Genomic DNA, 27,081 nt, shown 5'->3' with positions numbered 1-27,081 from the left:
ATGTATTTTTCTAAGATATTACTACGTGTGACTTTTTCAGAAAAGTTATATAACCAACATAAACACATTTTTAATGTGAATCACTGACTCAGTTGTTGTTACAGTGGGTTTTATTGCTAACGACACATTCTCTCCATCTGTCTCCGTCTCTTTAGGGCCCTCAGGCTGCTGATATAGTGTTTCCCCCAAACAGTAACTTTCAACCCATTCAGGATGTTTTGACCAAAACAATCACAGTAACACAATCGCCTCGGTTTTTAATGACTCAGGTGGAATCATGTGTCCACTGCTTCTTCTTCTTCTGCTGCAGAGGAAACTTTCACCTTGACATTTCACTAAGTTCCCACCATTGTTCCTTACAGCTTTGCCACCATGATGCCACTGAGCAAACATGACCATTTCTTGCAGCTAGTTTTCTACGATGGTGGCTACTTTCAAGGATATGCAGACGAGGTCTCAGGCTACATCCACACTTCGAGTTAACTTTAAAATGTATCACTTTTGTTACATTTCTGTAGTATCCTGAGATCCTTGGAAATTGTTTCTTATTTTGGCTTCATTTTGTCAGTGGGAGAAGGTGGAGAAGCATCGTCAACCATAAATTAAAGTCTATGATTCCTCATATTGAAAAATTCCAGTCTTACTCAAATCTAATAAAAGTAGAGATTGATGAATACTAAATAAATTGTAACTCTTAGGGAGTTGAAATTAAGTGTAATTAATTATAATGAAAATGGTTATTTTTGTTAACTGTTCCTACTGCTTCTTAGCCACAGTGAATTTGGGTAATTTAATAACCAGCTGCAGAGTTTCACTTTCTTCGGATTTATTTTATGCAGTGGTGCATATACACGAGAATATGTTAGATATGAAAAAAGTATGTGATGAGTTCAGAATCCAAAAAGTTTGAAAGTCAAGTTCTACGTCAAGTTTCCTGAGCTTGATTGTTGATGTGTGTTTCTGTTGTTGGTCCGTTGAGAGTTTTCTGCTGTTTCATCCACATGGCTGCATACAGGCCTCCCTGGAGCAGCAGCTCTTCGTGTCTGGATGAAACAAGAAAATAGGAGGAAACAAGAATGACACAAGACAACAAAGAGTCAAACACCAGTATTGCAACTTTTCCTTCAACATGGAATGGTTTCTGCTCCGGTTTGTGCACCAGAATCTGGATCTTTCGCAGCATTTTGAACAGGAATATATTGATTTCGGAACCTGCAAATTTGGTTCCCAGTTGCACCATGGGTCCAAGAAGCAAAGCTAAGTTGGTGGAAAAGTTGGTCAATGTGAATCTCTAGCTGCACGTAAACTCTTGAGAACATCCAGACATTCTCCAGTGAGGCTGTGTGTGAGAATGCAAACGCCCGAGTAAGAGCCTCTCTGGAGTTTCTCCGGCCAGCCCCCTTGTGAAAACTCCGCACAATGTGAGAACATGGCAGGAGATCCTCCGCAGGATTCACCGCGAGTGAGTTGGTGTGCTGATGAAAGCGACAGATGCAAAAATGAAAAAACAAAAGGAATACAAATAACCCAGGATGAAGCAGAGCCATACACGTTCAAAACAGACAAAGATGTCAAGAAAGTTTTTGTGGATAAGTTTTGATGCCGGTGTCGATGAGCTGTTAGGTCCTGGCCTTAAAGAAACTGTAGATCCTGGATGAGTTTTTGAGTAATTCTGCTGATTGACAGATTGAAGGAAATGTGGAGCAGGCGGAAGAGGACGTGGGTCACTCATAATGTCTTGTGACACCAGAGCTGCGTTAAGAACAAAGTTTAGCTGTTTAAAATCTTCTTGGAGACTTTAACCAACTTTACTATGAATTAATAATACCACAAGGCTGTGACTGTCTGGACTGCAAGATGGAGAGAGAGAGAGAGAGAGAGAGAGAGAGAGAGAGAGAGAGAGAGAGAGAGAGAGAGAGAGAGAGAGAGAGAGAAAGAGAGGGTCAGAAATTAATTAAAAACAGCAGGTTCAGGAAGGAGAAAGTGATGGAAACGCGGAGATGGGATGATAGAAAAAAAGCGAAGGGAGAAGTGGAGAAAAGTCAAGTGGTCAATCGGACCAGAGACATGGAAGAGGAAAAAGAGGAAGGAGAGAAAAGTACGTAAACCTAAAAATACTTTCACACCAAAGCAGAAACATTCTTGTGAGAAGACTTAATCACGGAATTGTTATTCCATTGTTTTATTTATCTTCTCATTGAATATGATACTTGTTAAAAGTGACAAACACTAAATAAGGTTTGGCTTGACTGAAATCAAACCATTTTCAGGTATGAACTCCAGAAATGATCTGGGAAATTGGGTCTCGACATTTTCTGGAGTTTGTTTTTCCACAAATAAAGAAGCAGCAGGAGATTGTCCGGGTCAGACTAGTTCACAGTGAGCCTGGGTAGAGCAGCAGGAGGCAGGACATGACATATACACTCTGCTGTGGCATTTCCCCCACATTTTACTTGGGTGCTGACAGGAAAAGTTCCAGAAAATGTGAGGAACAACTGGCTCGGACATTTGCGTTCTTACTTAAAGCCCCTCCCTAAAATTTCAGGAGAATATCCGGGGTTCAGTTCATGTCTGAAAGCAGCCACAGTTCAGGTGAGCCACAGATTAAAGGTTTAAAACTCTGAAGGGATGTGATCTATCGAAGACCGTATCTGTTGTTTGCTGCCCAAAAGTGGACAAAAAAGACCATGTATATTTTTCAGGTGTATCTTTGTAAGAACTATTTACAAACGTTTTTTTGGATGCGTGTTGTTTTCACACATAAACAGCGTTTTTCAGAATTAGCCGGCTCAGATTGGATGGTCCATGTAAGACTAAAGGTAAACCCCGAGGACAGGATGAGGCCTCCTCCTGGCTTTGTCTCACGATGCACCCCCACACTTTGAGGCACAAATTGGGTGTATTCTGACACCGGAGGTTAAATGGGCCTGTCCTGTGTTTACATCACAGTGTCAATCAAAAGATGAATGGTTTTCAGATGGTTTGCCTTCCACCTGCCTGCAGGGTGAAATCGTGTTCTGCTGCGAGTGGTGGTTTAACGCCAGCGTGCATGTGTTTTTACTGCTCCAGATGTGACCACCTCATCTCTTAGGTGTGTTCTCGCTGATACCGCGCTGTCATCCTTTGTGTGTCTGTGAAACAGTGTGCGAGAAAGGAAGTCTTCGTAACCAGCTCCTATATCAAAAGATCTTATGCATCAGCAGGTAAGTGACAGCTCCACTGTGTGTGTGTGATGGTCAATCAGCCTCTGGGGCTGAGATGGATACCAGAAGGTTTAAGGCTCACACACTAAAACACAATCTGAGGTTTTGATCTACCGATAACAAATTTGCAAGCACTTAGGACACACAACAACATTTAGGTGTCTCTCTCACACACACACACACACACGGGATGGAGGAGGAAAAAAACATCCTTACCTTCCTCTTTCTGCTACGTGTCCATTGTGAACCACCAGGATCTGGTCTGCTCTGACGATGGTGGATAACCTGCAACATCACAATCAATGTTACTCGTTGCATGTTGCTCCAATCGTGTCTCCTGTAAATTTAGTTCACATACTTCTAACCTGTTTTTCTAATTTCAATGTCACGGCAGCATATTCACTGGCTGAATTACGTTCAGAGGTTAGTGGCCATTCTCAATCTGCCTGTTTGTAATGTTGTGTTCTCTCATCCTGTGTTGATACTTCAGAATTATTCCTTGTCATTGGTGAGTCGTCCTCAAACACTTCTACAATATACTGTCACTTTTTTTGTTTGTGTGCTGGATGTTGTGTGCAGAGCTTTTTATAAACAGTCTATGGTGCCGAGTGAAGTTAGGACACTTTGTGTTCATCCTACCTGGTTTATCGGCACTGAAGATTTTACAGTCAATGTTTAAAAAAACAAAAAAACTTGATTTGCTTTTCTACTGTTCACATGTGTGGTTTACATGAAAGTTTGAATGATTTGCTTAACTACTGTTATTTTTCAGGTATTCCAGAATCTGTTAAGCCATCGACACAATCTTTAAACCAGAGTTCACAACTCTTCAAAATAAAAGCTTGGCGATTCAGCTCAATATAAAGTATTAGAGCAACAAAACGAACGTTATGCTTTTTGATTTGAAGACAACTTGCCAAAGATACATATTACACATTTATATATATATATATATATATATGATACATTTTTATATATATAAATGTGTAGCTCCTTCACAGCAATGTTCCCATGTTCTGAGATTGCAGCCTCAAACGTTGACATTTTATTACAGAGAAGAGAATTCAGAAATATTCTTTTAACACAAGTAAGATGTCACAAAGGTTTACGTTAAAAACTTTTAACCAGTCCGCTTCTTTACAGTGCTTTGGAAATTTCTTGAGAAATTCCATAAGGGCCATAGGTTGGGAATAGGGGGATGAGGAAAATGAAGAAATGGGAAAAGAGGAACACATCTAAAGAAAGGAAGAGCAGTTAGTCCCAATGTGTGGTTAGATGTTAAATATACTCAGCTGCCCTATAAAGGTAAAATACACAGTCACTCCTCAGTAACCCCTCACAGGAACATACCAACACACTCACACAGCTGAGGACGTCGCTCAGGGCTGGAGAACTCTGAATGAACTTCTCTGTAAATTATTAAAGTTAATATTTATAACCGTGCTCTGATGAGAGTCTGATTAAAGCCACACTCAGCGATCTGAATGGTTCTCAGGGACGGACGCAACTTTGCCCTGTTACCAAGAAAATTATTTCCCAGGTGCACCGATGAAAGTTTTCCACAGATGCTTAATTTTCTCGATGATAAATGTACGAATATGACATCTTGGAATCTAAAAATAGGATTTTTGAAAACTGAAGGGGACACATAGCCCGGTCCCCAGTGGATATTACGCTCGTATGAAGAACCCCCCAACAAAAAAAAAATAGGCCTCTGCAAACTGCTGAATGCCACTTTAAAGCTTCAGCAGAGCCGCCACTCTGCTTTAATGTCATCGAGACCATCTCTGGACGTCCGCCTGCTCAATATTTGATAGAAAGCCTCGGTCACAGGTAGAAATATCTCTCTCCAGAGAACGCAGATGTCAACGTTTGTTTTTTTCTCCTCTCATTCAGGCTTGTGAGCGAGAAGAAAACATCCAGTGTGTTTACATGCAGATATTTTATTGAAGGTATAGTTCATGTCCTGAGTTTAGGTTTTGCAAAAAGAAAATTCTTTTTTTTACAAAGATTTCTAACCTATGGTCAGTGAAGTGGAAGAATCTGCTGACTTTCTTAAAACTACAAACTGTTTCTAGTTTTGTCAGGGGAAGTTTAAAGGAGACAAATGATGTTCTTTCAGTGTTTCTTTCCTCTTGTCTGTTTTAAAGGTTTTATGTGATGTAAAAGTTCTGCAAAGTTAAAACCCATAAGTCTGGTAAAAAGAGCTGCTCTCCTGAAACATCTTCCCAATAGTGTATCTAATCCTTCCGAATCATTGTGATGTCAGGTTTTTACACATACCGTATATGACACAGTGAGCTTGATGCCATGTTCAGGAGCTGGTGAAAAATCCATCCAATAAATGAGAGTCACGACCTGCCTGCTGTGTTTGTGTTTTAATTTCATTTAAGGCCCGACTGAGTCAGTCAATAAAAACAGATCTGATCCAGACTCCATCTGCTGCTATTGAAAGATTAAGAAGCTGCTGGATCAAAGACTCTCGCTCAACATATAATCAACATGGAGGAGAGAGACTTACACTGTAAAACAAACAATTGATTAAAGAAGGAATGTAATAATAATCACAGCAAAAATAATCAACTAGATCATTTAGTGTATTTGGGACAAATTATAAATTATAAGTTGAAAACTGAAACAAACTCATTTATTTGATGCCAGTGTTAACATACTTAATAAATACAAATTTAAATATTGTTCCTCTGACACATTTGTGTGATAATGTCAAAGTAACAGGAAAGTTAAGTTAATCAAAATACTAATGTTGGTTACAGATACTCAAATATCTAAATAAATTACTTAAATTGCCAGTAACTTCAATGTTACAGGAGATGGAGACATTTAAAGTGTTTGTGCCACAATTTTTGCTGAGATGTATATCTGAGTCACAGATGATGAGTCACAGTCAACATCTGTAACCAGTGTTTGTATGTGTGGCTCAGAGTTTCCATACAGGTGTAAAAACATGTTTGTTCTTTCAGCGTGTCTCAGGGAACAATGTTCCTTTAACTATTAGGTGCAGGACTCTTACAATTACCTTGGCTCATGCTTCAAAATGTATGAAAATGGGTTTCAATACGATCAGGTTTTGAGACTGGCAGTGGAATTGTCTATGGGAGGGTACGACGATGTAATTAGAATCATTGGTAACTGAGACTCAAATCGGACATACACTCTGCAATTTGAGCCTGATTTTGGGGATGCAATGAGTCGATTCTCCCAAAATCAGTTTAATCAGTACTCACTGCGTCTGCACGAAATAGCAGAACACAACAGTAGGAAATGTACAGTAGTTTACGGCTGGAAGCAGCTGCACAGCAAGAAAGAGAAAGGAGGAGATAAAGTGGTTCTTACTGTAATCAGACTGTAGCTAGAGAGCAATTTACAATATAGTAGCCTCAAATTTATTTTTTTTCCTTTCTGCAAAACAGCCAAACCAAACGGCCCAACCTCTTTACAATCCAACTGTGTCTTAGACACATATGACAACATGATGAATGCAGCCTGTTTCTACATGGTTAGCATTGTTGTGACGGAGACACCGGTCCGAACTGGTCCGGAGGAGCCGATGCAACGTGCAGTGTGAGCAGTCAGGTCATGTCAGACAATCGAACCTTAGAGTGAGCACATTGTGAGCTTTAATAATAAATAAATACAAATATATAGATATATAACTGAGCCCATAGCTGCTACAACATTTACAGATCCTGCGGCCTTGTTTATTGTAGCCTTTTGCCAAATTTGATCCTAGGCCACCTTGTAGGCTGATTATTAATGATTATTAATTAATTTTTAATTACTTCTGCCTATAGCACATGTTGCTGGGACAGAAAGAAAATTGGGGCAAAATCAAATCAACACTATTTTTAACACCATCACAGAATGTTTGTCACAGTGTTTAACTTGTTGTTCAGATAAAAGTTGTTAAACCTTTGTTTCGGTTGTTTTTGTTTTGTCAGTCATTCTTTTAAGATTTAACCTTTTGCTTTGGACCAGTTGATCAAACGAGTCAACCCTGTTCAGTACAATAGAGACCATGGTTTAGTAATGTCAGTCACAGAGAAAGATAAACATGATCCATTGTGTGGAGTAAGTGATGAAAACTGGGTCCGTGCAGTGATGCAGGAATCAGCTCCACAGGCTGCTTCACTCCTGATGCAGTTTAGTGTCTGCGATTGTCAGAGCCTTTCAAGTCTTTTTTCAAAATCACTCTGACTGATGAACGAGCAGACATCTGTTTCTTTTACTTTTGTTGACCTGTCATCACGCGTCACCTCATATCCTCCAATCAGCTTTCCCTTTAATCTCTCCATCCTTCTCTTTGTGTGCGCTCTAATCCTGTTTTTCTTTCACCACGTCCCACTTTTCCTTTCATCTTCTCTATTCACATTTGGTTTTCCTTTTCAGTTCATGTCCTGTATTATCATGGCTGTTACCACATTGTAACAGACCGTTGACATTTTTTAGAACAAGGGATAGAAACCCATGGCCAGTTCCACATTGTACAATGTGCTTGTCCACAATAAAACAAGGACAATAACAATGGTATGAACACAATATAACATACTTCACTAGTTACCTTCATTTACCAGTTCTGATCAGTTCAATAAGGTTGAGCTGAATGTTCATCAAACCACAGATTACAACATCCTCACTTCATTGGTGTGATATTTTATTAAATTCCAATTTTATTCTGCTAAGATTTTAATTGGCATTGCTATCCAGTCATGATTGCTGCAAAGATCCACAGATAGCTCTTGTTGGAAATATTGCAACACCCTAACAGTCCTTAGGGACAAAGCTGAGTTCCTGAATTTGGTATAGATACATCTACAGATCCTGTGGCCTTGTTTGCCGTCGCCTTTTTGTCAAATCTGATCCTAGGCCACCTCGTCAGCAGCTCTGTGGGCCGTTTCTTCCAACTTTCAAAAAGAAAACTGAGGCAAAACCATGTTGGACATGTTGCAACACTGGAACAACTAAAAGCAAAAGCTGAGCTACATTTTCACGTAACTAACTTTAGGTGCTTCCAGACAAGCACAGAAGTCCAGACCTTTTCCTGAAAGGACTGTTTGTGAGAATTCAAACGTCAGAGTCCTGCTGCTCTAACCAGACTCCACCACTCGCCTAAACGTTCCAGATGTTTTCCTGTTGTTGTGAACAAGTCTGACCCGGACAATCTCCTGCTGCATTCTTCATATGTGACAAACTAAAGAAACTATCTGGACCTAATTTTGCTGAAATTTTTCCAGAGTTCAAACAGCTTTTCTGTCTCATTAGAGAATTCAATGATAGTCAACAAGTAACTGCTCAAGTAAAAAAAAAGGAAACCTATAAAGAAGCTTAAGGGTCATAAATACAGAAAGCAGGAGGTTTTCTTCCTAATGAGACACATCTTCAGATCATGTAATGTCACCTGTGTGCGACCACTATAGTCGTCCTGTTGTTGCAGACCTTGGCCAGTGAAGCCTGGATGTTCCTCTCAGTTTGGGTGTCCAGGGAAGAAGTGGCCTAATGGACCAAACACAGTAAAATAATACAGTAAAATGAATCACTGTTGTTGCAGGAGACACCACAAGAAAAGAACAGTTCCGCTATTAACCGATAAAATGTGTGAGTTCACGACTGCTTTATGTCTTTGTTTTTTCGGATGTCGTATAATTTGTTCTCTTGTAAAACAAAAGAAGATCTAGCACTTAAAGAATTTCCTCAGTGAAGAAAGCTTAAATGGCTAAAATTGGACACAGATCTTTTTTATGACGCAGTGGTGAAGACGGCAGTTACAGCCAGACATGGCCGGAGATGTTTATAATTGAAATCAGGCTGAGATGTACAGAGGACTTTACATGGACACTGGAATAAGTTTCTCGGCTGTGTGACTTTTATTATCGAAAATATCTTGAACAGGGAAGTTAACGACCCACTGTGACCTCAGCCACTGGTTTGAATTTTGAGTTGGTCATTTTGTCCAGAGCAATCATGTTTTTTCTAAGACCAGAAGTAACCATATTTGGAAAAAAACGGGGTGAGGCCTGCACGCCAACCTACACCTGGCACCTGCACCCATTGGACGCTGCTAGCTGTCAATCACACAGTGATTTATGGTCTATTTGAATCTAAATGGATCATAATTTTCAAAATAAACATCAGCTGTATTGAAGAAGACTTTAGGACTCTATAGAAACATCTAGTGCAGGTCGTTCAAGAGAATACAGGTTTCAGTCACTTCCACATTGGCTTCACCTTCTGCAGCCGGAGTCTACGTCCATCTTTAAATACAGTCGATATAAACAGGTGCAAGTGCTGCCAAGTTCTCTTTCAGTGGGCAAAAATAAAAGTTTTGTCAGGGATAATGGGCCTTGACCTGGAAACTAGTGGAAATACTTTTTGACCGTTCACATCTTCTTGAAGAAGCTGCTGAAAATCCTATATTTGAAGTGACTTTTTTTTTGTATGTTGCCTCCTCACCTCATCCAGCAGAATGATCTTAGGCTCCTTCAGGATGGTTCGAGCAATCGCCACTCTTTGCTTCTCCCCGCCACTGAGCTTCAGCCCTCGCTCGCCCACCTCCGTGTCATAGCCTAGCACAGCGCCACAAAACAACGTGAATTGGCAAACACAACACAACTCAGCAAAAACAGGTACATTTTCACAATTAGCATTTAAACACACCACAAACACACCGTGGCCTGACCCTGAGGTAGCTCCAGTATTCTGGTGTGTATGTCAGCAGCCATGGCAGCTCTCTCCACCTCGTGGTCGGTGGCTGTAATTCGGCTGTAGCGGATGTTGTTGCCGATGGTGTCGTTGAAAAGAACCGTATCCTGGGGAACCACGCCAATGAACGACCTTAGAGAAGACTGGTGCACCTGAGACACCGCAAGGAAAATGAGGTAGAGACTTATTGTAACATTACACTAGTCCTGAACCCATTAGCTGGTTATCCTTCTGCTAATCCTTAATTCTTATGTGGATTGGAGAGATGTATGCATTTAAACTCTATCTTTTTAGGCGTTCGTGCCGACAGTCAGTGGCCGGAGTCGTTATGTTTTCGTCCCTTTCTTGAGAACGTGAAATCTCAGGAACACCTCCAGGAAATCCTTTCTTTTTTGGTATTTGTCATTTGGACTAACACACGAACTGATTAGAATTAATTGGTCAAAGGTCAAAGTCACTGTGACCTTACAAACCAGGTTTTTGGTCAATATCTCAGGAAAGGTTTGAAGGAATTTCTTCAATTATGGTTCAACGTTCACTTAGATTCACAGATTAACTGATTAGATTTGGCCTCTTGAACATGATTTCAAGTCTGCCTTCAGGGAATTTCTACAAATTTGAATCTCTCTTGGTTTTTCCTTCTTTTTCACTGTCTCTCCCTCTCTCTCTCTCTCTCTCTCTCTCACACACACACACACACACACAAACACACACACACACACACACACACACACACACACACACACACACACACACACACACACACACACACACACACACACACACACTCTAAGCATACATCTACATAAATGTTGCATGACTAAATTCATCCTATACTATATAATGCATGCTGCTCCAGGTCACAGATAGTACACATGTCTTAAAGTAATTTCTGTGCTCTCTCTGAGGCTTTAATGCACACAATTTTTTTTGTCCTTTATCTTTCCTACAATTAACAACTTCAATTAAAACTGGGGGTGGATAAAATGTAATAAGTTTGCGTTTGTTCTCAGAGCAGAGAGAGCTCAAATCTCGAGAATTTCTTTTTTAACCAAAAGTGGCTGACTGCAGTAAAGGCAATAAACACTGTCTCCTCTATGTTAGTGGATGGGACATGGACCAAATGTCATTTTAGGTAGTTCTTATCACGATGATGTAGGTTCAAGTGTTTTGTTCAATGTTTCTAAGAAGCGGCAGTAACGACGGTAACAAATATACCTTTCAACTATATCATTGGATTTATATCTTCCCTGTGATTAATGTAAACTGTTTGCAGAACATTTCTGTGTACCATTCTGTAGTATATGTATCTAATCCTAATACATGTAGCCGTGGTGGAGGAATGCGCTCTCCATGTGTCCATCCAGCTTTTAAGATTGAAACCGTGTTGAAGTGAATCTCACAAGGAACTGCTTTGTATTTTCTCCTCAGTTGCTGCAAAGGACTTCTTCTGTCTGCGTTTATTAAATCCCTTGTCACGTTCATCAGGATCAATGATGATTGAAATGTTTAACATTTGATCAGAAGGAACGAGATGTTATGAAAAACCATCACCCACTGTGGGATTTTATCTTCATTCTACTGTTAAGAGCAGATGAGGCAGATCATACTGACATCAATATGCTGCATGTGTCCAAACGAGTGAAATCGTTGTGATGTGTTTCCCCTGTTCAACAATAAACCTCTCAGCATCCTATGAATTTTGGCTCCTTCTCATCCAGATATAATTTCCTGTTTTCATCGACTCTCAGGTCAGTTTGCAGAACTTTTGAGTCTTTCCTGTGGAAAGCTTTACTCGGCAGCCACAACAATACAAATTCCATTTCCTGCACCAGCTCGGTCTTGGCTAGTTATCACTCACTTTCCCCTAATTCGAACTTTGCTGCTCACTTTTGTCATTTCTTCCACTCTAGAACAACATCACATCTGTTTCTGATAGAGGCGGAGCTGTAGCACCGAGTGTTTTAAAAGGAGAAAGACACAGATGTAGAAGAAAAAAAGGCAAAAGGGGAAAACCCCCCAAAAAAGAAAGGCTTTTAATGTTTATCATTGAAACATGACATCAAAAGAGGAAATGTGAGTGTGAGGCAGCTGTCCTCACTCACATGAGATAATCACCGTCATTAAAGTAAATCTGTGAGATGATGTAGAATTTATTTCTTCAACCCTCCTTTCAACAAAATATGTTTTTTATCAGCTGCTTTGCCAAATATGTTCAGCAGTAAAAACAGTTGCTCGTAGAGAGGAGGTCGGCTGGACGGTTCGGTAAAAGCACTGAGCTCCAACACCACATAATGACCACAACAAACTGAGGATCATGACAAATTATGGTCTGTCATGTGCTTGTGTTGACTCTTTTAATACTGACCAAGACCACAATCTGACCAGACGATTAAAAGTTTCAAAATGAAAAGCTCTCTTTTATAAAAGGTCTCAAATAGGAGGTCAGATGAATATCATGCTCATTCTTTAAAAACAACACGACATAGACTAACGTTAGGAAGCAGGGGAAAAAATCTAGTATTTTGTTGACCCATCCCGACCTTGTCACATCATGGACTTTGTCGTACCTGGTTTCCCTGCTGCCATCACCTCGCCATTTTATTGCCAGCAGAGACATGTATTTGTATTTCATTTTAATTTATTTATAATAAGGTTTATAGAGAAACTAAAATATCAAGTCTCTGTTAAATGTATTTGTCATAAGGGTTAGATACCATCTTGTATCAACTGTTTCTTCTAATCAATGTAACATAAATAGTTGTTTTGTTATTGTAGTTATTTCAGCTACACATGACATCTATTGCACTTGTGTCTGTCCTGGGAGAGGATCCCTCACATGTGGCTCTCTCTGAGTTGTTTTCGGTAGTTTTACTCTTGTTGAGGGTTAAGAACAGAGGATGTTGCACCCTGTTAAGATCTATGAGACAAATTGTGATTTGTGATATGGGCTATACAAATAAAATTTGATTGATGAACTTCAAGATACACGAAGCAACCATCTTGCGTATGCGTATTAACATCAAGTCTATTCCAACCTTTAGGAATCATTACTTGTATCGGACATTTTACACTTATGCCCTTCACATAACACGTCATCGAAGGTGCTGTTATTATGTTACTCATGGACAGAGCCAGACAGGATATTTCTAGCCTTTGTGTTCTTAGTTACCTCTCTGCAAGAAAACAAACATTTGTCTATACAACTATTAATTTAACAGGTTGGCTGTATATTCTGTGCCCTTGTGTCAAGTTCTAATGATTCAGCTTATAAAGCTTCATAAATAGTTGATTGCCTGATTACTCAGCTGACCAACAGGAAGGTGTGTCATAAAATATCAGGGAAGCATGGGTAGTTATGAGCAGTGCCAACATGTTGAAACCAGCTTAGCAGACAGGTTTTATCACCTAAAATAAAAAAAAAGCAACCCTGACTGGCACCTTAAAAAAAACACAAACAGATGACTTATTCAGTAACCGGCCGTCAGCGTTGGGGTCAGCATGACTGGACACGTCAGAGCTGCATCACATGTGGCAGCCATATGCCGATACAAACAGAATGGCACAGGACAGACCACTCCCGAGGTCTGAGGGCCTGAGCTGTGTTCACTGTGTTGCACAAGTTTGCAGCAAAACTAACATGATCCAAAGAACAAGAAGTATCCGTGCTGATGAAATTAGTATCCGATCAAGGTAAATCTCTGCATGTCTCGGTTTGAAAATCAGTTGTATGAGGCGTAGCGATGTGATTTTATGTCAACAAGCAGAAAAAGAGATATGAAGGAGGCAACCTTTTCTTAGCTAGAAACAGGACGTAATGGCAAAGCAGCTCAATCCAGGACTTAAGATTTTGTCCAAACCCACTTTTGATTTGTTACTAATTATCACGTTATTTTGTTCAATTGAAACACAAATAGAAATGTAAAAACACAAGCAGTGAGGATGCTATAGCTAGTCCAGAGCCAGGCTAGCTGTCTGTACCAGCCTGCAGTTTCCATGCTAAACTGAGCGAATTGCGTGCAAGCTCTAGCTTTATATTTACAGAGAAATGTTGAACTATTTCTTTATCGGTAAATAATAATTAATAATCTTTGCACTTCTGGTCAGATACTAACTGCAATTCATTTGCGTTGTACTTGCACAATGACAATCAAGTCAAATCAAATCTCATCTCAAGATTTTTGCATCCAGTGACTCTTTGAATTGCCCTCTGGGGACAAATACAGTTGTTTTGAATTTGAATTGAACCGCTACTGTTGCACAGTTATACTGAGACTGATACTTTCCCTAACAGCTCTTTTGATTAAAAAAGTGCATGTCACATTGGAAAATGTGATTAACTCTTGTGGACATTCTATTTCTGTAGAAGTTCCGTTTCAGTGTCGAGTATTGTGGCGCTAAGCTTTGTTCCTGGGCATCAAAACAAAATGTTTGTGTCTTGACAACACTCATTGGACTCAAACACATACCACACAGATTCTGTTTCAACCACATGAGCATAGTTAATACAGCTATAAGACTGAAGTACTTGCTAAGACGGACGCAGTTTTACGGAGTAGAAATGGCCGACGAGTGCTTTGATAGTGACATGTTATAAAAAAAAAGTATTTACAGAGTACAACAAGTGTGGTGGATTTTAATGGAGTGACAACAGGCAATGTGTCAAACAGATGTGTAAAAAAAACTGCTGGCATGATACTCAGAGGTCAACATCCTCCTCACTGTCGCTCCGTTAAAGAAGTGAAACTTTACGCCCACCTGCTAATCAAAGGTCATTTTTAATAATTCATCATTTTATACATTTGGTTTTCTATATTCTATGTCATTTTCTCATTTTTCCTCTTTGTAATTTCCATGTTATGTTCGAAAGATTTCATCAGGTGGGTTGGGCCTTTAATGGTTTTTTTTGGCATTTAATTGGCATTTAACAACAGAATCATTCAGCAGAGGAAGAGGAGGAGTTTTACCACTTCTTTCTCTTCCTCCTCTGTAAATAAAAACCCTGTTTGATAAAGAGTCTGATTCAACTTTAAGAGAATTCCTCATGTGCATATGTGTGCATTGATTAAACGTTCAACCTGCTGTGTAATTACAAACAACGTCCTCGTAATCGTCACCAGCCTCTTCATCCCAGCAAGTATGTTTGTGGTATGAAAACACGTGTACATGTGTGTGTGTGTGTGTGTGAGAGAGAGTGTTTGTACAGTTTGGATTTTATTGGGACTTTTGGCAAATCATAAACAGAGATACTTCAACCACAGCGACAATAAATGGGCTCTCTACACACACACACACACACACACACACACACACACACACACACACACACACACACACACACACACACACACACACACACACACACGTGGTGTCTGGACTCGTTGCTGCATTATTTAGGAACCTTTTACTATGATTTATTCACAGTGTGACTGTGGCTCACACACTTAGTCCAGCTTTGTGTGTGTGTGTGTGTGGAAGTGTGTGTAAGGGTGTGTGTGTGTGTGACTGAGAGAGAGAGAGTGGAAACAGGGAAAGTGCAAGTCAAAGTACGTGAGGCTAAACCTGGAAACAGGAGATAGAAATACTACAAGAAATCAAGAAGAGGGAAATAAGCTCATTTGTTGATACCACTGTTAAAAACTTAGACTGTAAATAAAGATGGGTCTCCACTTTCTCCCACTTCCCAGAAATTAAGCTAAAACATCCTGATATGAACGTTACCATCTTGCGGATTTGAAGCCAGAGTCTGAGCAGTGTGGATCGGAGATGGAGCCACGGTATGAAGGTACCGTCAATACACAAGCTCCGTCTCAGCTGTCGATCATGACGTTTCACCCCGTTTTTATATAATCAAATAACAAATGAAAATCAAACTGATCAGAAAGATGAACATTTGAACAAACATCAGTGTGATAAGAACTATTTCAAATGACTGAAACCATCTTTGAGAAAAATGTGCTTTGACTTTTTAGTTTTGTCCATGTCCCATCTGCTAACATGGAAGCAGGGCTTATGATCTATACTGCAGCCACAATTCAGGTGGCGATCGAGATCCTTTGGCTCCACTTTTGGGGAGCAATCTGTGATCCATCTTCATAAACAGTCAATGCAACGAACTGTGTGTGTGTGTGTGTGTGTGTGTGTGTGTGTGTGTGTGTGTGTACCTTGGAGATGTCCTGCCCGTCTATGCGGATGCAGCCACTCTGAGGGTCATAGAATCTGAACAAGAGACGTAGGATGGAGCTTTTCCCTGATCCAGATGGACCAACCTGCAAAAACACAAACACACACACGCACACGCACGCACGCACGCACGCACGCACGCACGCACACACACACACACACACACACACACACACACACACACACACACACACACACACACACACACACACACACACACACACACACACACACACACACACACACGTTACTGGACAAGACACCTCAACTTTCATGTGGTGTTTACAACATGTGGCAGTCTGCCGCATTTCTATTGAATTTAAACGACTGGATCACCCAAACCAGATAAATGAATGTCCTCACTACTTTTACAGCATCGTGGTATTTAACTACCTAGATAGATTTGGTTCCATGATAATTCCCAGAGGGCATTTACTTAAATACTGTAGTTAAGTACTTTACTTGAATATTTCCATTTTCTGACAGTTTATACTTTAGAATTTCAAAAGCAAATTTTATATATGTTATAATAATCACGTGTTTAAAGTTTTCATAAACACATTACAGGCTCATAAAATGCAAGCACACTGTTTAAGATTAGATCAATGCTGTGTTTTTGTAATATTGTGGTTTTACATTTTTGTATTTCACCCAAGTCAAGGATCTCTTCGTTAAACAGTAGCTGCAATGAAAGTGTTCATCAGAAAAAAAATTGATTAATCTGAGCAATTCTCAAAGACAAACGTTTAAAAAATGTAGCAAATAAAACCGAAAGAAGACACCACCAGAGACAAAAAAAGAAAAACGTGATGCTTTGGTGGAAGTGGCCTGTTAAAGAACACTAAAGAAGGAGAGAAGATATCGTACCAGGGCGACCGTCTGCCCCGCCTCCACCGTGAAGGTCACATGTCTGAGAACCTCCATGCTGCACACACACAAACACACACATGTGGAAAAGAGCGACGGTCAGGATCCAAACAAACCTTATTTAAACTCTAATTGTGTGGATTAGAGAAAAGTCAAGACGGAGCACAAACATTTCAGATATAAATGTTATTCTTTGAGGTTCAGAGTAAAAATGGCAGCTATGATTGTGATACAATGCACAAAGGGCAGCTCTTATCTTCGTCTTCATTCGTCTTCCACTGTGAAATAAAGGCCAGTGCACACAGGAGGTCAACCGAGACTCCTAATTAATAAAAGTCAATGTGTTTGTCAGGGTGTCAGTCATCCTGCAGACAGCAGGCGACCATGACCAGCTGAGCTTCTTCTAAATACAGAATTCAACTGCTGCTTCTCGTCCTTATAAATAAAAGACCCTGGAACACCCATGAGTATTTCATATGTGCCATTGTTACTGAACATGTAAAATGAGAGTAAAAAACAAAGTAAAAACAAACAGAACAGATGTTGTACCGTCCAGTGATGCTTTATCAGCATCAAGCTATTTCTATATGTACATTCGAGTCATGTCTGTTATAGAAAGATGGATTTGGGCTACAGACAGATTCGTTGTTGGCTACACACCCAGGTACGTAGTTGAAACAGACTCTGTCAAACTCCACCTGACCTGCTGTGAGCTGCAAGTCCTGTGCCTCCTCCGCATCCAGAACCTGGGAGGAGGAAGAGGAGGAGGAAGGTATTTAATGCAAATCAGTCTCAATTCAAGAAGAAGAAGACATTTGCTCAAACACTTTTGTTTCTGTCATGTCGGTGTCAAAGCTTTGCCTGGTCGCTCATTCTAAACTTTGGAGACAAGACAGCTCAGACAGAATGATGGAAAGTTTGAACATATACAACGACTAACACCAACACACTAACCCATTTGCTGATTTGGTGAGTAAAGATTATTTGTTCAGTTGATTGAATTGAAGGCGGAGAGCAGAGTGAGGTTATAAGATAATAATAATTTGTTTTGACACGTTATGTAACTTCTATAGATATAAGGACATTTTTATGAATTATAAGTATTTGCCACAAATGAAAACTATTAAGACATATTTATATTATTACAGTTGTGTCACTGGGGGACTTAAAGTTGTTGACACCATACACAGTATTTAAAGATGGACGACAGTACCACTCCCCATTAGAGAAGCCAAAGTGACTTGACTGTCCCCCTAGTGGCTGGCTGCAATATAGGTCATAAACCCTGCCTCCTCCATGTTAGCAGATGGGACATGAGCTACACTAAAAAGTCAAAAACACGCATTCAATATATTTTTCTCAAATACGGTTTCTGTCATTTTAGGTAGTGTTCATGTTTCCAAAAAATGGGGATTATAATTTGATGATATAAAAATGGGGTGGAACATCATGATTGACAGCTGAGACTGGCTTGTGATTGGTCTAACGAATGTATCCGTGGGACATTGACACCGCGGTCTCCATCCGTCTTTATTCACAGTCTATGGTTGACACATACATCTGCTAACTGCCATTTTAATACCATTTATAACATGATATTTCTTATAAATATGAAACACATAGACCTAAAGTTTGATGATTTCTCTTCCTGACCTCCCCCCGACTCCCCCGACCCCCCGCGCCTGCAGCTTCCCAAGCAAAAGAAAAGAGGCTGCTGTGTTTTTAAGGTGCTCTAATGCTTTTGTTTACATTCATGTGGCTGTTTACCATATCAAGGGCCTGTGAATGTAGGAGCCTTTAGTGAGGAAGGCAGAGGACGCCTTTTCCCACAGAAACACACACACACGCACGCACGCACGCACGCACGCACGCACGCACGCACACACACACACACACACACAAACACACACACACACACACACACACACACACACACACACAGGCAGACTGTGTACGTGCACAAATACACACAAAGTCACACACAAACACTTGTTGACCTCCTAATCCGCTGACCTCTGCCTATGTGAGTTTCTCTGTTTCCATGCACACAGACAGTGTGACTCTGAAAACGTTTCAGATTTTAGCTGAATTACGACATTTAATTTGATATTTTCTTGCTTATCTGAAATTATGCTTATATTGTATTTATTATCCTACACTGTTAATAACAACATTTACACAGCTACACCTGAGCATTAGCATTTAGTTACTATTCATGCTAATAAATAAATGATTAAATGACATCAATGACAACTTTTTATTACGTTATTAACATTATCTGATCTTCCTTTATAATTGTTATTATTCTAAAATATATTTTGTGCACTGGCATTAAACATATTACCAAAATATTGATCTTATTATATTCATTCTAGCTGATTTGGGGGTATTAATATCAAAGCAAACACAAAGACATGTTGAAGGGAAGATGGTTCTGATATTGAGTTAATTAACTCCAACTGAGCTCTCTGCACTAACTGGGTCCAGGATGAATGACAAGTTTGTGACTCACCTCTTTCTTTTCCGTCAGCAGCGTCAACATGTTCTCCATGTCAACAAATGAACTTTGAATCAACCTGCAGAAACATGTGATGCACAATCAAGGTCGTAAGTTGCACTAATAGTAAATAGCAAAAGCAGAAATATTAAAATAGTGACATTCATTGTAGGTGAAGAAGTAGCCAAGGAAGTGGTGTTTTGGGAGCAGTAGTATCTTTATTTCAGATTAAAATATAAATATATAAACTTACATATATATTATTTACTCTTTACTCACTGTGTTGATAGGTTGTAGCCACGAACATGTAAATCATGTACATTTTTAGTTTAGTTAATATTAGTAGTTTGAAAAACCCAGAGTAATCCACTGGGACCCAATTACAAATTAAAAAATCTGTGTCTCAGTCTACTGTCATTTTGAAAACTATATACACTGTCTAAGACATTTAAATGAAGCAGAACATTAGGTCCTTGTTTACATTGTGTAACAGGGTTGGTAATTTGCCTCTGGTCCTGATTCTCTCATCTCACCTGTAGTAGGTACCAAACCAGTTGAGGGGGGTGTACAGCTGAATGATGTATGTCCCAAACAGAACATAATCTCCAACCTGAGGGAAAAGGAAAACACTGAATATAAATGAACCTCTGACTAGCAGGAGTTTCTCACATATGTGAACAACATTAAACTTACCTCCTGTTTATGTTTGTGTAAAGCGGTGAAAGAGAGTTTTTGTAAACCGGGGGAAGAAAGTAACACCTACGTAGGTGACCTAATTTAATATGTGACCTCTAAAACAAACAACTTTCAGCGCTGCAGATTAAGATGTTAGTGGTCTTTAGAATTTTATATTTGTAAGACGTTTAAAAAAAATACTTTTTCTGTTTATTGGGGTCAAAGGAGCTGCAATGAATCTACTGATTCAATGTCCAAGTCTGATATTTCTGTCATGTCCAGGTCCTCATGATCCCTGAGGTCTGTGTTATTGAGGTCATGACTCACTGAGGTCAAGTCCAGAACACAGTGGTCACCTCCTGGGTCAATGTTTAATTTATAGAGATTATGGTCGAGTTGCTCGTCACTGTCAAGTCCACGTTATTGTGGTTGTCTGAAGGGCAGCGTCTCGGAAATCATGTCAAGTGACGAAGGCCACTTCGTCCAAGTCGTCACAGTCAAGTCGAGACACAGACGTCATGTCTGAGTCATTCTGGTTTTCTGAGGTCGTGGGTGACGTCCAAGAGTAAGTGAGTGAAGTTCAGTGTCTGAGTTGTAACCTCTTCCTCTGTTTACTTGTTTGGTTTTAAGCAGAGGGACAAAGACGTAAAGTTTTCAGGACCAAAATATTGACTCAGGACAAAAGCAGGTTGATGCAGAACATAGTTAACAGAAAATCCCAAACTGAGGGAACATAGAGCAAGTTAACTTCAAGTTAGAGAAGAAACATACAAAGTGAGGAGGAGGAGTGAGAGCTTGAAGAATAAATGTGTACTGAAGACAAGTGAAACACATGCAGACAATCACAAGACCAAAAAACAGGAAGTAAAAGAAAACCAAGAGACGCACAAGGTGAGAAACTTCAAAGTAAAACTGGAAGTAGCATCAAACAGGGTCTAAAAGTTGGAAAGTCACTTTAGAGTCCCGGACAATTGTGGAAAATAATCATAATAACAAAAGAAAAAAACATCAAAGACATCAGATATCATGAAATAAATTTAAAGTTTAAAAAGCTTTTTTAAAAATCTACTTCACCCAAACTCGTACCTGGAACTGTCCATCATACACCAGGTGGGAGCAGAGCAGCGATCCAGCGAGCAGACCTGATCCTATGATGATGTTCTGGGTTTGATTCAGCAGAGCGAGCGATGCCGAGCTCTTCCACTCACACTGCTACAAGACACACAATGAATGAAATGAATGAATGAATGACAATGATTTGGTTGATGATGTTTCTCTTCACCTGACAAACACTAGCTTACTTGATATTTGAGAATGGCCTCCTCGAAGCAGCGAACCTCATAATCCTCTGCGCTGTAATATTTCACCTGTGAAAATAAGCTGCTCATCAATTGGATCATCAACAATCTAATTTAAGATTCGACTCTTGAGTCTTTTCAAATAATGAAACAACGAGAAATGAAGCACTATGACAAAGATGACAGAATTATTGTTTGGAGAGGTTTTGCAGTGTGTTACCGTCTCAAAGTTGAGCAGCGAGTCGACGGCTCTGGACTTGGCGTTGTTGTCCTGAGTGTTCATCTCTCTCCTGTATTTCGTCCTCCACTCTGTGATCAGGATGGTGAAGGCTGCAGATACAGAGCATCCGATTCCCGTCAGTCCGAAATCACACAAGTGTCAAACTTCAATCGTATAGTACAAAGTACAAATTGATTCGGTGCTGAATAAATATTTTCCAGGGTTAATATTTTTATATTTTGTAAGGCAGAATTTATGTAATTTAACAGATAATTGAGTTAGAAAAACTCAGGAAAAAGTTTTGTTTTATGAAACTTTGGTGAGATAATATTATCAAATAGCTTTTGGATTAAATTTAGGGGGCTGCATTTGTTCCCTGATGCAGGAGTGCTTCAAGGGTCCTGGTGAAAGTTGTCTCCATTTCATTGTCATGTTTTCTCTGCTGCTGTTCTGATGAAACCATCTTGAACAGAAGAAAAATGTAAGAAACAAACCCAGTCAAGCTCATACAGTCCGAACACACACTGACTCACTGAGGTAAAGAACCATGCAGGTGAAAACGATGAGTCCAAACCAGATGCTGAAGTAGGAGACAAAGTAGACGATGGCGATGATGATATCACAGATGGTCGGGAGGATGCTGAACAGGATGTAGCTGAAGACAAAAACAATCACAGGTTATTACTCGCCAGCTAAATGAGTGAGTCTCCATCAGCCTCTGCCTGTCCAACCTCAGCAGGTTGTTGATGGAGGAGGTTCCTCGGTCGACGCTCCGCAGCACGTCCCCGGTGCGTCTGTCCAGGTGCCAGCGCAGAGACAAGTTGTGCAGGTGAGAAAACAAACGCAACTAAAGGGATTGAAAGAGAAAAATAGTTACTCACTTAGACCAACGTGAGACAGTTACATGTGAATACATTCAAATAAATGTTTGGGCAGCATCAGGCAGCATTTCTGAGTCAGGTGGGAAAAGAAGTGGCACCTGGACGCCTCTGCTGGTGAACTGCTGAACTCTGATCCACAGAAACTGACGAAGGTTACTGATGAAACCAGATGTGCCTACGAGGACCAGAGATAAGATGCTCATAAGTACACACACACAAACACACACACACACACACACATTAGCTATTATGATATGAACACACACTTGTGCACCTGCCCCTCCGCCTTGCAGGAACTTGAGGAACGTGTAGATGCAGACGGTGGCGATCAGTGAAGTCCATCCGCCTCCTGAGGAAAGTTCATTCACTGCTCACACACACACACACACACACACACACACACTTTCAATAAGCATATTGGGAACATCTATATTAACTAATCTTTTGTTCTATTTCCTTATAACTTTACACTCAAAGTCACATTCACCCATCACTAAGTCTTTCTATATACCGCACTTTTTCTACCAGACAACATTCACACTTTGATGGACAAGGAGGAACAGGGATCAAACCACTGACATATTGGACAGCTGTTTCCCGCTCTAGCCCCTGGACCACATCCGTCCTGGGCTCTCAGCACCTTTATCGCCAGTGATCATATGCAACAACCACCTTCTTGTCCTGTCGTATGTTATCTTTCGATGTTGCATGTGTTGTGTTGCACTTTGGTCCATGAGATTTAATTCTTCCGTTTACTTTGTATGAGGATGAACGACAATAAAAGTAAACTTGACCTTCGGTCTCTGTTTTTGGTCTCCACCACCTCCTGAGGGAAACATGTGACTCTTTAGCTGCTAAATGATCCACGATGGTCACCAGTGGGTTTTTGACTGCGTCTGTCGGCTGGACACTAGCATTTTATAGCTTTTTTTAAAACTGAAAACATTCAACACTTTTGTCACATTTTCATTTATAGGACCGTGGTCATTTAAAATAAATCTTATACTATAAATCCACAACACTTTATGAACCAAGGTCAATGATCTGGTTCTCACAGATCAAAAACATCCACAGACACACACAGACATTCACACACTCCCCTTTCTGCCACACACACACATTCTCATTCACATTCATTACCATTTTGTACAAGTGCTGGGAATCTGTTAGAAATGAATAAAGACAGAGACAGAGGAAGAAGAAGAGAAACAGAAGATCCAGAGAGAGAGAGAGAGAGAGAGAGAGACGTGTGGAGAAAAGACGGCAGAGAAATAGAAAATAAGATTGAAAAGAAATATATTTTTTTAAATGTGTGCATTCTATACTCTTCAACTTTCTTCTGTGTGTTTTCAGCGGGGGGGTATTTTCAACTCTTTGGCACTGGGTCCTGGAGTCGGAGGGGGGGGAGGCGGGGTCGGACCCAGAGACAAAACGTCCGTTGTACCGGTGCGTTAGCGCCAAGCAAAAAGGCCGCTAATGCTGGCTAAGCATGACTGGCAGGAGGGGTGACCTCCCAGAAACCCTCTGCACACACACACACACACACACACACACACACACACACACACACACACACACACACACACACACTCACTCATGCACACACACACTCTCAACAACCACTCCCCCCCCCACCTCTGAAACCTCTTCCACGCCTTCCTCATCACACAAAGCAGCACTCGGCCTCAGCGCTGGCGAACACTTTCATGTGGCTCCAAAAGCCAAATGGCCAATTTTGTCAAAGGGAAAGTGGCTGAAGACAAACTGAACGCTGACTTCCTCTGAAGTGGAGACTTCTGGGTCGTTGCCTTGTGGCGGACGCTGCCCTGCGTACAAAACAGCGTACAAAAGACCCCCCCCCCCCCCCCTCCTGTTGTGCACTAGAACTCATCCTTCGTATGTGTAAATGAACTTGATTCCTCCTTTAATCGTTTCTAAGATCCAACAGAACTGGGGTGTTTAGATTAAACCACAGTCTGGACTGTTCTTCAGTTTATGGTGAGAAGGGATGCAGTTATGTTTAATTTCAGTGTTGGTCCCACAAACACAAATATTCTGAGAGTCGTCAGTTACAGTCCAACAGGTTGAACGCACCTGCTGAAAATGAAAACTTAACCTACCCCAAATAGTCTAAAAACATTACTTGTAATTTGCCTGGTTATTAAACAATGAATCAGTTGTTTGAGCTCTCAGGTCGTGACATCTCCAGTCTCACATTTTAAGTAAAAATAAATATAAACAGGATATCCTGGTCATGTGCTGAGATATTCTGTCAAAATAAAAGACCTTTTGAAACTAAACAGTAAAACATGGCTTCTGTATTATTTAGTCTTTAGTAAAATTGAGATAAAGTAATTGTTGCCATATGGCAGGACCATGCAACAGAGGTTAACACAGCTTCTTAAAACAAAAACACAAACACACACACATAAAATAGAAATAATAATAATACAAAAATCATATAAATCAAATCAGTGGGATTCAATTCTATTAAATTACAAAATATTTTCAGAGCTTTGGTTTTTATTTAAATTTAAAATAACTCATATTAATGATAAAATAGAGAAAAATAAAACCTGTGGTGACAAATAAGGACAAATCAATCAAGGACACATGGAAACAAGTTGAATCCCACTTTAATAAATGTGACCACACTACCACCTAGAGTTTTAGGAACATAATGCAGCTGTCCAGCTTTACAGTAGATTCTGTTGTTTTGCTTTATCTATGAACTTAATGATAAATCAACATTAAACAGATGAATGTTTGTGTTTGTCAGTCAACTTAGAAATTATATCAGAGAAATATTTAGTAGAAACATTATTTACCTTCATATTAAATCTATCTATCTATGCCAACATTTGTCTATCTGAATTAATCCTATTTTGTTTTAGATTTTTCTTTTAGTTTTTAAACATTTCAACACTTTCATGTGAACCAAGAAGCATCAGGTTCTCTTTGTGTTTTAGTTCTTACCGATGTTCTTGGAGTAAACAGGCACCAGCACATTAACCAGCCGCTCCGCCGCCAGCAGGCCCACACACAGCAGCACGAGTCCCTGCAATGCCGGAGTGCCTTTGGGCCAGACATACGGCAGCAGCAACCTCAGCTTCCTCCCAAAGCCTCGCCAGGCGGAGGGCAGATGGGAGGGGGAGGGAGGGGAGCAGTGTTGGATCTGAGGATGGAGAGCGAGAAGTCAGAAGAAGAATGTGAATGTGAGATCCTCAGGAATTATGTGGTAATTTTATACATTTTTTATTATTTTTAATTACATCTGTTTTTCATTTAAGCCATGTTTCCTGTTTTGTTTTGTGAATCGGATTTTTTACGGCACCAAATGAACCAGATGTCACTTTTTGTCTCAATGGGCAAAAGTAGGAACCATAAAGATGGACGACACAACAGCTCCCTCGAGGTAAAACCAAATCACCATCATCGCCCCTTAGTGGCTGGCTGCACTAAAGGTCATGAATATAGTAGCAGTTTATATAGTCTATATAGTATAAACACTCCTGCCCCCTCTGGCCAAAGAGTAGAAAACGCCCCCTATAGCCATTATTGGTGGGGATACGTTTTCAGAGAGGACCTCCGGAGGATGTCCGCAGAGAAATCTTAGGTGAGTGTTGGTGCAGCAGGCACAGGCAGAACGTGACCTCACACCAGCATCGGCCCTTATAACTAAGCTCTCTTGACATTGAACTTGAGTGGCTCAACTTCTCCATTCTTAGATATTTCTATTAATTTAGTTCACGTTTTAATTTTCGCCTCTGTCGCGTGTTAGACACGTCATCAACACACCGACTCGCTGGCTGTGAATCCTGCGGAGGACCCTCCTGCTGTGTTCTGGGCTCATTTGGACATTCTGCGACTTTATACTCAGGGGCCGGCAGGAGAAACTCTGTAGAAAGTCCAGAGCCTCTCACTCAGACATTTGCATGTCTGGAGATTCTCAGGAGCTCAGTGAATGTCTGAACGCAGCTTCAAGTTTATTCACATCGTAGGAAAAAAAATAGGGTCTTGTAATTTGCATCCTAACACCCGAGCGGACTCTATTGACATCACTCAAGACTACTCATCAGACTTCATCCGAGTATAACTGAAGATGTGTAAACTTAATCTGATGTTTAAAATTAGTTGAGTTTGACGACTGAGCTTCAGACAGACATGAGCCAGACATATGCAATTGTTTTCCAGAAGATTCAGATTTGTTATTTTCTGTCATGAATTAGTGGCACTGAGGCATTTTGTGTGTGTTTGTGTGTGTGTGTGTGTGTGTGTGTGTGTGTGTCTAAAATGAGTTTACAGCCCAAGTGACTTCAAGTTTCTATTGTTTGTCTGGAATGTAACATTTTTCAGAAATCCAATGAATCAACAACTTACCTCCACATTCACAGCTTCTCTTTTTCCACCTCGTCTGCTCTTCACTCCGAAGTTTTCCATCTGATTCACCTCCAGGTTATTTTGTGCCGTAAACACACAGAGTCGGTCACTTCTGTTCAAACCGCAAACTGATCACAGGATTATAAATGTTTCATTAACC

At 40.3% G+C, this 27,081-nt stretch overlaps 1 protein-coding gene across 1 annotated transcript; it reads right to left on the bottom strand.

The window, feature by feature from the left end:
* Positions 1-848: 848 nt before the first annotated feature.
* On the bottom strand, positions 849-26,981 carry abcb6b (ATP-binding cassette, sub-family B (MDR/TAP), member 6b). The gene is made up of 19 exons (XM_034574376.1): positions 26,922-26,981; positions 25,518-25,716; positions 22,816-22,908; positions 22,640-22,716; positions 22,392-22,507; positions 22,194-22,315; positions 21,661-21,770; positions 21,444-21,509; positions 21,229-21,354; positions 20,001-20,077; positions 19,483-19,546; positions 17,631-17,716; positions 16,971-17,028; positions 16,085-16,189; positions 9,898-10,072; positions 9,672-9,784; positions 8,620-8,714; positions 3,420-3,488; positions 849-1,043 (listed from the first exon to the last, which is right to left on the bottom strand). Exons 1-19 carry the CDS (start codon positions 26,979-26,981, stop codon positions 926-928), a joined length of 1,929 nt encoding a protein of 642 aa, XP_034430267.1. The 3' UTR covers positions 849-925.
* Positions 26,982-27,081: the final 100 nt, after the last annotated feature.

The sequence above is a fragment of the Hippoglossus hippoglossus genome, chromosome 21 (assembly GCF_009819705.1).
Source record: "Hippoglossus hippoglossus isolate fHipHip1 chromosome 21, fHipHip1.pri, whole genome shotgun sequence".
Taxonomy (NCBI): domain Eukaryota; kingdom Metazoa; phylum Chordata; class Actinopteri; order Pleuronectiformes; family Pleuronectidae; genus Hippoglossus; species Hippoglossus hippoglossus.
The sequence above is the reverse complement of the archived record's forward strand: the minus strand, read 5'-3'. Positions and strand labels throughout refer to the sequence as shown.

Coding starts and splice junctions, on each gene's coding strand:
- abcb6b (XM_034574376.1), bottom strand. CDS start 26,981: ATGGAAAACTTCGGAGTGAAGAGCAGACGAGGTGGAAAAAGAGAAGCT. Junction 22,316..22,391: donor TCCATCAACAACCTGCTGAG/GTTGGACAGGCA, acceptor TTTTGTCTTCAG/CTACATCCTGTTCAGCATCC. Junction 10,073..16,084: donor ACGGGCAGGACATCTCCAAG/GTACACACACAC, acceptor GCGGTGTCTCAG/GTGCACCAGTCTTCTCTAAG.